The sequence below is a fragment of the Talaromyces atroroseus genome (assembly GCF_001907595.1).
Source record: "Talaromyces atroroseus strain IBT 11181 chromosome Unknown scaffold_6, whole genome shotgun sequence".
Taxonomy (NCBI): domain Eukaryota; kingdom Fungi; phylum Ascomycota; class Eurotiomycetes; order Eurotiales; family Trichocomaceae; genus Talaromyces; species Talaromyces atroroseus.
The window spans coordinates 928,268-940,462 of NW_017971438.1; the positions used below are offsets into that span (position 1 = coordinate 928,268).

Genomic DNA, 12,195 nt, shown 5'->3' on the forward strand with positions numbered 1-12,195 from the left:
TTATATCATCATTTTCGACTTTTTTTCTTCTTTTTTTTTTCTTCGGGAGACATCCGCCTTATATTTATTTTTATTTTTGCCTGAACCGAAGCCGAGCCCTTGGTTTGTTGTCGTAAAAACAAACCAGAGGCAAACCTTCCTTTCAGGTGCAGGTGGAAAAACTGCATAATCGAAATAATGCCTGGTCAATGAATATCCTACTTCGGTCTGTATATATGTCACATTGACGGATATTGTAGGTACTCGCGGTAGACAAAAGGGTTACACGGCATCTCGCCTCCCAAGTGACTTTCGTCCCCAATTCAGACCCTACTGTCCCTATGTATACTGATATCATATTCAATGCTTGAAACAGGAATGTGGCAACAGCTGGCACTGTTCCTCGTTCAACAGACTAATTATAGTTTATTAAATATCAAACTTCTATACAAATAAAACTTCTAAAACAAGACGTAAACCAATCTATAAGCACAATCTAAATAACAGAGAAAAAATTTTCTATAATGAGCGATCACCGGGACTTCCACTTCCGGACTCTGAACAGATAGTACAATGTGACTGCACCGAATACATTAAACACAAAATAGCACCAGAAAATGCCATAATCTCGCCATCGATCCTTATAGTAGATTTCGCGGCCACTCAAATAATCATCCGCACTAGACATGGAACAATACTGGCAGTCAGCGGTAGCGTTCTGGTTGTACAAGCTCCCACCAGCCACCGTGATGTACTTTGCGAGATACTCTCCACATGTCTGGCCAGCAGGTGGATCAAATACGCTGAGCTCAGCTGAGCTGCATTTCACGGGACGATCATGTAGTGCTGCGCTGCTAACTCCGCCAATGTAGTAGGTAAATGGCGAAACGCGATACATGAAAATCCAGAACCGTGGCAGCTGACTTGGTGGTTGCAGGATCCCGTTGAACATGAAAGACAGACCAAACATCATTGTCGCTAGCATAGCAGCCACGGCGGGTTCGCCAATGGCGGCAATAACAAACTGGGCCATGCTGCCGGCGTACATGTAGAACTGGGCGATGAAGAGTAGGACGATACCTCGAGATTGCGCACTTGTGTGAGCACCAAAAACAGAAAAATAGAAGCACGCCCATGCACAGACACCGATGCCCAGCTGCCAGGGGATCTCGACGATGATCTGCGAGAGAATGAAGACTTTCCAAGAATAGACTCTCGATGGCTTTTCGCGCACTTCGTAGAGAGACCGCTGCACGACAAATTTAGGCATCATTTGGTTGACCATCGTTCCGAAGATAGTACAGAGCAGGAAAACGCTGAACAGAACGTTTTGGAACCCTTGCTGTGTGTCGTCAGACCTCCAGAAGGAGAAGCCAATGAAGAGACCCGAGATAATTCCCAGCGTGTACTTGGAGAGGATATATTCTGGTTGACGGTAGTATTGCTGAAACACTCTGCCCAAGACATAGTAGAGCTGGCTGAAGAAAGGCATTGCAAATTCAGAACTATTGTCATCTGCAGCTCCTTCAAAATCGATATCTGAGGCCTGCGACGTCTGAAGTCGATCAAGTTCTTTTATCATGTCGGTGTACTCAGCGGATTTCTTCCAAGTCTCAGGCCAATCGACATTGGAATCTTTATCGCCATTGACAACATCTAGGATGTACTCAGCAGGGTTCTCAGACTTGTCGCAGTGTCTTCCTCCATTCCTCTCAAAATAGTCTAGCAAAATCGTCGACTCTTCTCCGATATCACCAAAATAAACGGTTCTGCCTCCCTTTGCCAGGAATAGCAAACGGTCAAACTCTTGAAACAGCAAAGCACTTGGTTGATGAATAGTGGCCAGGACAGCCTGTCCATTATCCGCAAGCTTTCGAAGAAATGCACAGATTGTCCAGGAGCTTTGAGAGTCAAGACCACTCGTGGGTTCGTCGAGGAAGATGAGCAAAGTGGGTTTCGCGGCAAGCTCAACACCAATACTTAGCAACTTTCTTTGCTCCACGTTGAGACCTTCCCCAATGTTGCCTACTACGGCTTCTGCAAAGTCTTCCATTCCTAATACCTTGATGACTTCTTCGACGTATGCATATTTTTCACTCTTTGGGACTGAATTTGGTTGCCGGAGCATTGCGCTGAATTGTAGCGCTTCACGAACGGTAGTAGTCTCGAGATGGAGATCCTGTTGTTGCACATATCCAGTCCTTCGCGGGAAATTAGACTGGAGGCCTTTTCCGTTCACCAGAATATCTCCAGTCACAACACCAATAGAAACTCTCTGGGCAAGTACATCAAGTAACGTCGTTTTGCCTGCTCCGGAAACGCCCATCAACGCAGTCAATGTGCCGGGCTTTACCCATCCATTCACATTATCAAGAAGTCGGCGGGTGCCATCCTTGACAGGGATGTCGTATTGGACGTTCTTCCACGACAGAATGTCCTTGTGCTTTGGCAAATGCATTGTGTCGTAATTCTTTTCGGACTGAACCGGAACGTTTTGTGTGCTTGCCTGTGAGCTTTCAACGTCGCCATTCTCTTGTAGATACCGGGGAGCGTGGCCGATACGGAAGACTAAGCTTTCTGCCTTGGAAACATTCCCAGCAAAGAATTCTGTGCCGACGAGGTATAGACCATTGAAGAAAACCATGAATGCAATAAGAATGCCATAGTTGCGCCATACGTGTGAATACTTGTACTCATAATTGGCTTCAATGAAAGCATCCCCAGAGACATAGTGCTGTCCGGCAACAGAACCGACCGTGGAGCAAATGAATGCCGTCCCTTCAGCGTAGCTAGGGATCATCGAGTCGCAGGGGAACTCACGACCGTGGAATTCGTTGCTAACCAATGCTTCGAACGCGTAGTAGATAGGGTTGATCCATCGTATCCAGGATAGCCACGGGTGCATATAAGGCTGGGGCAATGTGAAGCCAGTGTATACGGCAATACATAGGATCATAACACCAGCCATCGCCATTGCCTGACCAATAGACCTCGTCAGGGATGCAATACTGCGGAAGATTCCAGACATGGTGAGAATGGCAGTTATAATAAAAAGATAGTAGATGAAAAATTGTGCCGGTTCCCGGCGAAGATTGGCCATGAAATATAAAATGATTGAAAACACAGTGACCCGGAGGAGTTTGACTGGAAGGTCGACGATGATACTCGCTATTGCTTCCGTAAAGGGATGGACAAACGCAAATGCAGCCTGCTTTTTCACAATAGGCCGTTGACTGTAAAGAAGCATTATCTCGTTGGCCGTCAATAAAGCATTCAAAAGAATTGAAAGATATAAAGCCGCCCCTTTTTGGAAGAAGGCGCTAGTTGAGTTGGGGGAGTTGTAGAAGATTGAACCAATGATTAAGGAGAGTACGATCTGAACCACCACCGTTGACAAGGTGGTTGGTAGATCATTTCGCATGCGCTGAAATGCGCGTCGGATGCATAGACGGACTTGCATTGGGATTGAAAGTAGAAATGGACTACCTTCTCTGGCATGTCGGGCTTGCTGCTCCTTGTGGTCGGTGTGAAATGCTGCGGCTTCCTCTCCGTTTAGTGGGTGATCTTGCTTATACTTGGCAACCTGATCCTGTAGGCTTTTACGCTGAGGACTGCGCTTCCAGTATTCCGCAAATTCTCGTGCCGTCCTTGGGACCTTGTCCTCCATACCGGGAGAAGGCTTCCTTTCGCCTGGGTTGGTGATGGACGTCAAAAAGTCTCCCGTCATCTGTCGCCGGGGTCTTTCCCAGCCCATTTCTTCAAAGTATGCTGACGCTTCAGCTGCAGGGCCGTAGTATATTTCGTGGCCTTCGTATAAAAGTATCACCTTGTCGAAGAGATCGTACATGGACTGAGAAGCTTGGTAGGCAGCTACAGCATGACAAGTGTCCCCAAGATCAGCAGAAAGACGAAGCGTTTCCACAAATCGCAGAGCGGAAGCCGCATCGAGACCACGGGTGCTATTATCCCATGCTCCAATCCTAGATCGAGACAGGAACATTTCCGCGATGCTGACTCTCTTGCGCTCTCCACCACTGACTCCTCGCACCATATTGTCGCCCACTTTGGTATCTTTAGTGTGAGAAAGGCCGAACACGGCGAGAATAACTTGGACTACTGTTTCCGCATATTCATCCCGAGTAACGTCGTTCGCTCGCCTCTGTGGGGCTCGTGCATGAGCAGCGAAGGACAGTGTTTGTCCAACAGTTAGATGAGGGAAATGTGTGTCAACTTCCGGATTATAAGTGACCTCTCCACGATATCTCTTTATCATCTCGTCAAAACCAATCCCTTCATACTGAATCTCCGATTCAGGTTCCACGGTCAGCCCGCCAAGCTGTCCGCATATTGTTTTAAGAAACGTAGAGCAACCGCTTCCAGGACGGCCAAGCACAAGAAGTAGTTCTCCGCTTTCCAGGAGACCTTCAAATTCATTAAGAATTTTCCGTGGAGTCTTTTGATTATTTCCTTTTATCGATGACGCGATTTTTCGGAATGGTATTGTGAAGGTTGAAGTGATTGTCTCCTGATACTGAAGAGAGGACCCCGAGCCAGATACCGACAAGTTAGAAAATGCCACGCCTTGTCGCTGTAACTCAATGCCCGATCTATCCATTCCCTTGAGAGCCATTTGCGCCCAGAGACGGTAATCGAACTCGGGTTTGTTGGGGTCCAATCGTGGATCATCCTTATGGAAAGCAGAATGGCTCGAGAGTTGGCGACCAAGTTGACTGGAAGCGATTCGAGTCACCGCCTCCATTTCGCGCTGCGCAACGAGATCAATCGACGCGGCATCTCCATCGTCGCTGGATGACCGCACTGAGCCATGGCCGTCTTGTTTCTCCATGGTGCTGTTGAAACTTGCGTCCCCTGCACGTCGGCGAGATAAAATGGAACGGTTTAATGCAAGGACATATATAGCTTGGTTCGTGAGCGGGACAAGATGGCGAAAACTTGCTTTCACACAGAAATCATATTAAAGGGCGTTGCTAGTGCCACGCATCGTCGATCCTGCAGTAAGCAGAAACCCAACAAAGATGGGACCTTGTTACTTCAAATAATTCGCCTGTTCGGAAGAAGAGACATCGACAATTGCCAGATCGGGAAAGCGTCGTCGGCGATACGGCGACAAAGTGGGGACTACCCCTAGCAGCGAATCACAGCCGTGCAGAGCCGCTCGGCAGTCGCCGGTCAATTATTCCGGGCGCCGGCACTATACCCTTTCAAGGTTGCAATAAGCGTGCTTACGCAGCCCTAGCCCTAAGTGCGGAACGTAACTGCGCCGCTTCACCGACAGATCCCCTTTTTGGGCACCTGCCTGGCCAGTGATAGATATAACTCTGCTCAACACGCAGCAAGCAGCAACGTAGCCGGGATTCAGATGGCCTATGGTTAGTCAAGTCTGGACTCTGCTGTTCGGCCGCGTCAGGAAGCGGCATTATCCACTTCCCGATGCCGACTTCGCCACCGTCTACGTCTGCCACAGCACAAAACGGTGGCTTGCTGCCTACAACCAACAGCTATGCGTTGAACGCGCCGCAGAGTGAGTCTTTGAGCATGAGAGTCAGCGGTTCTCGCACTCAGACCGTGGATCGAAAAAGTGATTTTTACCGATTTCGCGCCTGTGATACGTGTCGTTCGTTAAAGGTGAGATGCGAGCCGCATCCTAACCCTAGTGTGGAATCATGCTACAAATGTGCAAACTTGGGTAGGACGTGTGTCATCACGCCTCCGAATCGTAAGAGAAGAAAGAGGACCGACACTCGCGTTGCCGAGTTGGAAGCAAAAATTGATGGTCTGGTAAATAGCCTACGAGCATCTGGCAGTGAGCCACAACATGGCCTTCACGGCAGCGAAAGTTATAAAATCTCAACACCAAATGACGCTTGTGAAAAAACCCATTTCACCGGTCACTCAGAGTCGTCTTCTACTGATCAACCATGCTGCTGTGGGCATAACAGTACACAAAGGCATCACCAGGTAGACAACACTCAGTCACGGTCCGTTCTGTCAGTAGCCCAATGTGGCTCTTCCCTTGAGAAGGGCATAGAGTATACTGCCAGCGAAATTACAAGTGATAGGGGCCCCGATGCTCTTGACTGCGGCATTGTGGACCTAGCATCAGTGGAGGCGGCGTTCCATCGTTACGTCTCCGAAATATCCCTTATCCTGCCTATTGTAATATTTCCGCCTGAAACAAAGATGGAAGACCTTAGGGCTAAAAAGCCGATTCTTTTTTGGGCCATCATTGCCGTGTCGATTGATACAATAAACCCGAGTGTTCATCCTCTATTGATCCAACAAACTTACAGAACATTTGGCAAGCTAATTTTCATGCGCGGACAAAAGTCTCTGGAGCTCCTGCAAGCCCTCGTCGTTTGCTGTCAGTGGTACAAGCTACCGGAACGTCTTGAGGAACTCAATGTCTATCAACTAGTGCACAGTGGTGTTGCTATGGCTATGGACCTGGGATTGAACAAACACGCCCCGAGAATGACACTTCCCTTGCGATCCGTGCAAGATTTCAACCGGTATAATTCCATGCCAAACCATCATGATGCCATGGAAGCTCGGCGAACTTGGTTAGGGGTATATTTTCTATCTGTGCAAGTGTCTTCATCACTAAAAAGAGTGTTTCTCGTTCGATGGAACCAGTATATGGATGACTGCATAGAAGTGCTTGAAAGGTCTTCCCAATACTTTCCTTCTGACACTATTCTGATTCATTGGATAAGGCTTGCTCATATTATGGAGCAAGTTGGCACCCAGTTCTCCATAGATGATGGAAGTGCTGGCTTCAAGCTTGAGGATAGTAGAGTTCAATACTCCCTTAAAGCATATGAGAAGGTTCTTCAAAGATGGCATCAGGGAACTGCAAATTTAGCGCTCTCCCGCATCCAAAAAGTAATTTTTGAGCAGAGCATACATCTTGTCAGAATCTTCATGCATGAATCAGCTCTGCATTTCGAGTTGGATGACATTATTTCTCGACAGATAACCGGTCGAGGGTCTGTTGATACCAGGAGTGCGGAGAGGATAAACAGTTTGATCATCTGTGTGACTTCTGTTCACAAGGCCCTCGATGCTGCTTTTTGCTTGCAAATCGAGGACATTCTTGCAATCCCTGGTATTGTCACGGCTAGAATCGGTTGTTGTGCTATTATTCTCATAAAACTGAGCGTCATGGTTTCCACTCCCGAAAATCAAATTAGAGCCATTTACGATGTTCCAGACCTGCGAGCCGAACATTACGTTGATAAATGCGAAGAATGGTTACGGAGAGTTGGATCGCTTAAGGGTGGGCGATCTTTCTCTCATGTTGAGAAGATAATCAACTCGCTCAACCTGTGGTTCGTCAAGCCTGGAGGTACAAGATTACCCATTGAGAAAGCGGTGGCAATCCTATCACTCCCAAGGCATGTCACAAGCGTGATTGGCGATCTATTTCAGATGACTGCTCAGGAGCAAAAGGAGCAAGAGATTCGGGTATGTGAAATATTCCTTCCATGACAATCAATGTTCATAGCTCCTGCGATCTGACTTTTATTTTTATTTTTTTTTCCCAGTCTATCAAGCAAGCCCAACCGTCAGGGAACATAACTGATCCCTCCCCTGTTTGGAAGACTGCCACAGTTGATAATTTAGCTCAAGAGCCGAGACAAAGTCTTCATAATGCTCCGCCAGCTTATACTTCTAATTATAGTAGTGAGAAACCCAAGCCCTGCGCTTTGACACCCACACCTGCCGGACCAACAGGTCCCGAAACACATCTTGATATGGAACAAATATACCACCTTGGAGCCTTGCTCGACAATAACTTTTTGCAAATGCCATCTTCCATTGATGACTTTATGGGGTTCTTCTAGAGTTTTAACGTTGGAGACTGGCTTGATTTGTTGATGTTGCTACTAGATATAGACTTTGACCGGACCCCTGTACTCTTTACTGTGAACTTGCCTCCTTAGGGCTTTTTCATATATAGATCACTTTCTTTAACAAATACATAAAATTCTTAATGAGTGTTTTTGAAGATCTCTAGTCCTGCTTTCCCCAACATGTAAGTCGAACCCTTGATTCTGGAGTAAAATAACACCAACAACACATCTCAAAGCGCCGATGGTAAAAATATAATCCAGTTGCTTCTTTCACCTCCTGGTTTTGTTAATCAAGCACATAACGAGGTCCTCTATTCATCTGCAACCCATTTTTAAACATGTTGAATGCTCACTTGTATTAAACTACCGAGTCAGTCGCTTCAGACCTTGTATTTGAGAATATGACCATCGAAGGTGTCACGACGGTACCATTTGCCACCTCCCAGTGATCACTTTCTCCGCAATAGCAAGAAACTGCACGTCATCTAAGTTTCGGATATCAGACATTGTCTTTTCTTCCACTAAGGGCGTAACTAGCTCTACAGTTGATGTGGCGAGCTTCCAATGTAGTGCCAGGAAGCCATGCACTAGTTTGACAATTGAGGGTGTGCATATTGTCGAAGCTTCGAGTGAAACGGCAGCAAATCAGTATCTGTGTGTAAAGGTGGAGAATCCGATAGGAAAGAATCGTACCGGAGATGCTGCTGTGGGAGCAACTGCAGGCGAAGGGTGTTGATGGTAGAGATGGATGTATTTGATATTCATTTTGAAGAACCTTCTAGTCTATATCTTATGAGACAGGAACTGCTGATCTGGTGCCTATATATACAAATGGTAGGGATTCTAGGGAAAGCTAAACCAGTCGATTGCTGACCTCCTCCCCTTGCAAGACTTTAACCAACGTATCCACTACAGCCAGACCACTTGCACTCTGATTTTCAATAGTACTAGCGCCCACATGGGGTGTCATGATGAGGTTGTGACAGCTCAGCAGCCCTTCTCCATAGGCCTCCAGCGTCGGCGGCTCAACCTCCATCACATCTAGCGCAGCGCCCCATATTTCACCATCCTTCAAAGCTTTCAGCAGAGTCTTCTCATCGACAATGCCTCCTCGAGCACAATTCAGCAATATCGAATCCCTTTTCATCACCTTGAACTGGGCGGACGCAATCATTCCTCGTGTCGAGTTTGTCAGCGGAACATGTATTGACACAACGTCCGAAACGGCTAATAAGTCCTCAAGTCTATGCACTCGTGTATGTGGAATCGCCTCATAACCACTGCCACCATTTCCACTACTCTTCCAGGCATCTTTCGGGGCATGGGGGTCATAAGTAATGATACTCCCCTCCATTGCACCTACCCACTTCCTCGCAACCGCCCGTCCAATATTGCCCATTCCCACAATTCCAATACTCTTTTTGAACAAGCTCTTCCCCAATGCCTGCGACCTGACAACCTTTTCACCGGCACGGATCCGACGGTCTAGCTCTGTGACGCGCCGGGATAGCGACAGAGCCATTGCGAGCGTCAGCTCGGCAACGGCTTCACTATTTAGCGCGGGGGTATTGAAGACTTGCACGCCGTGCTGCTTCGCGGCATCGAGATCGATGTTGTCGACGCCAACGCCTTGTTTGAGGATGTATTTCAAGGCTTTGGCTGTGGCAATATCGGATTGGGATATGCGTGAATCGGCGCGTATTACCACGGCCGTTGCATCTTCCTTCCAATTATGCTTGGCTGGGTTGTCTGGCAGGATGCTCGTGAAGCTCTGTATGGACAGGAGCTTGGAAATTGCGTCCGGGTGGTAGGGATCCAAGACGTAGACTTTGGGTGGATGAATCATCTTTTCCTGGAACCTCTCGCGCTGATGCTCTTATTTGTTTATAATTTTGTCTTCAAAGGGGGCGTCTCTTTGAGTACATCTTGGAGACAGTGAAAATTAATTATACGTAGCGGGGCTTGATATTATCAAATATTAGACAGAATACTCCGCATTACGGACTTTTTGCCGTAAGTCGCCGGTATCAGACCGGACAATCAGGTCATTCGTCGTTGAAAGACTGGATTGGATGTAACAGAGATGCTTACATGGAACTCTGTGCGGTAGTTGGTTGGTTGTACCTGAATCAACCATCCATGGGTGCGGGGAGAACACCGTGCGGGGTCTACTTCTAGCAACAATTTCCTCGTCTCCGTTGTCAACACAGCGCTTTCCCCTTCATAACGACAGTTATAGACGAGTCGTCAGAAATGGCATCGTACAGGCCCTACAATGGAAAACTGGGTATCGTCACGGGTGGATCTAGGGGTAAGTGATAGACGACAACAACAAGAAAAGGCAACCTCCAGATGCACGCCTCGGCAGTATCTACTTTATATCAGAACGTTATTACAGAAGTTTACTATACCTAACATATATGATGCAATACTAGGAATCGGAGAGGCAGTCGTAAGACGTCTTGCTGCTAAAGGCTGCAATCTTCTAATTGTATACACATCCAACTCCTCGAAGGAGCTCACGGATAAAATCACATCCGAACTCACGACAGCGCATAGTATCCACATTTCCAGCGTGCAAGCTGACCTACATGAACCTATTACTGCCTCGCCAAAGATTGTGGACGCCGCAAAGGCGCTCTACAAGTCATACACAACTTCCAAGGACAAGGAACTACAGGTCGACATTCTGATCAATAATGCCGGTGTCAGCTCCAATCAATTCTTGAATGATGCCACAAAGGGTCCCATAGATGCCGAGGAGTATACACGAGTATACAATGTGAATGTCCTGGCGCCGCTGTTGCTCACTCAGGCAATTGCACCATTTCTGCCGACTGACCGGTCTGGACGGATTGTCAGTGTTTCGAGTGTCTCGTCTTCCATTGGGTATGAAGGACAGTCAGTATACGCTGGGACCAAAGCTGCTCTGGAGGCCATGACAAGGTGTTGGAGCCGGGAATTGTATCAGCGGGCTACGGTGAATGCAGTAAATCCCGGCCCGGCATGGGGAGACATGTATGCACAGGCGGGAGAGAAGTTCTGGGAAATTAACCAGCCGTATGTTGATGCAGCGCCTTTGGCGGCGTATGAAAGAGAGGAGAGTGTGTTGAAGGCTGCGGGTGACGATGCAGAGAGATTTGACAGGATTGTCAGATACGGTATGGGTGGCAGAAGACCAGCGTTCACAAGTGAGATTGCAGGGACTATTGATATGCTATGCACGGAGGAGAGTGGTTGGACAACAGGCAGTGTTATTTGCGCAAATGGCGGCATGAAGATGTCTATCGCATAGACAAATTTATTTGTGTACGGTAGATGTTTTTCAGATACATAATCAGATAATTCCAATTGCTGTTGGAATACTTGTGGAATCTCGCGGCTTTGATTTCTACCAAGAAGTTCTAAATATGGTAATTCCTTCCTAAATAAGTAATCTCACAAGACTTAAGCACCTCCTTCAATTCTCTTTGTTAATTATTGTTTGTGGACACTAAGATTCATCATACAGAATGTTCATTCAACCAATAAATTTTTATCATATGCCAATATACATTTACAATGTTTGTAGACCTGCTCATGTACACAGCGCCCCCTCTAGTCCATCGAACACGTATCTAATTTTACTCGCAATTGCCACTCACTTTGTGATGCTATTCACATAGTAAGTGATGGCGTTAGGCAGCAGGACTAATTGTCAAATGCCACTTTAAAAAAGCTGGGTTTGCGCGCCCCTCAGCAATCACCTTCATATTTATCTCTTACCAATGGTCACGAACTGCACCCCACAAAACAAATTCCGCGCATCAATTAGCGAAGTATTCACGATTTCTTCAACTTCCTAACCTACACTCTCATCTACAAAGCCAAGGGACCTCCGTCGGAGTGGCCACAAATGGGATGCGAAGAAAAGCGCCTGGAGAAAACACAAACGCTTGAATGAAGGAAACCTTGCTCTTTTCATGGAGACAGCTAAGAAAGAATATGACTCTCTCTCTCAATCTTCATCTGCTCGGCTTCGTGATATTCGCAGCTGATCTCGAGGTGCATCGGTCATCATTTGCATAGAAAAGATCAGTTTAGCTACTCAGGCGAACTGATTCGTTATTCAGTAGGAGTATCAGCCGCGAAGGCATTGAAATTGGACGATAGCATGAAGCCAATGCACGAGGTTAAGGAAGAGAATTGGGATGCGATGATTGTCGCAGTACCGGGCCGCCCAGAAGATAATCCAGAGAGAAGTATGGTGAAATCATAACAGTGAACTGCAGGCGTAGTCTCAGTGCTACCGCCACACTCAATCCAGAGAAACAGCTGAAAGTATATATCATTTAGTAGGAGC

At 47.1% G+C, this 12,195-nt stretch overlaps 4 protein-coding genes across 4 annotated transcripts; 2 read left to right on the forward strand and 2 right to left on the reverse strand.

The window, feature by feature from the left end:
* Nucleotides 1-511: 511 nt before the first annotated feature.
* On the reverse strand, nucleotides 512-4,825 carry UA08_05240 (hypothetical protein; the record flags this gene model as incomplete). The annotated part of the gene is made up of 1 exon (XM_020267540.1): nucleotides 512-4,825. The coding sequence occupies one exon, from the start codon at nucleotides 4,823-4,825 to the stop codon at nucleotides 512-514; it is 4,314 nt and encodes a 1,437-aa protein (XP_020119863.1).
* Nucleotides 4,826-5,430: 605 nt separating this feature from the next.
* UA08_05241 (hypothetical protein) lies at nucleotides 5,431-7,844 on the forward strand (the record flags this gene model as incomplete). Its single annotated transcript, XM_020267541.1, has 2 exons — nucleotides 5,431-7,464; nucleotides 7,545-7,844. 2 exons carry the CDS (start codon nucleotides 5,431-5,433, stop codon nucleotides 7,842-7,844), a joined length of 2,334 nt encoding a protein of 777 aa, XP_020119757.1.
* An 862-nt stretch (nucleotides 7,845-8,706) lies between these two features.
* On the reverse strand, nucleotides 8,707-9,699 carry UA08_05242 (hypothetical protein; the record flags this gene model as incomplete). Its single annotated transcript, XM_020267542.1, has 1 exon — nucleotides 8,707-9,699. The coding sequence occupies one exon, from the start codon at nucleotides 9,697-9,699 to the stop codon at nucleotides 8,707-8,709; it is 993 nt and encodes a 330-aa protein (XP_020119714.1).
* Nucleotides 9,700-10,106: 407 nt separating this feature from the next.
* Nucleotides 10,107-11,148, forward strand: UA08_05243 (hypothetical protein; the record flags this gene model as incomplete). The annotated part of the gene is made up of 2 exons (XM_020267543.1): nucleotides 10,107-10,164; nucleotides 10,289-11,148. 2 exons carry the CDS (start codon nucleotides 10,107-10,109, stop codon nucleotides 11,146-11,148), a joined length of 918 nt encoding a protein of 305 aa, XP_020119858.1.
* Between the last annotated feature and the right edge of the window lie 1,047 nt (nucleotides 11,149-12,195).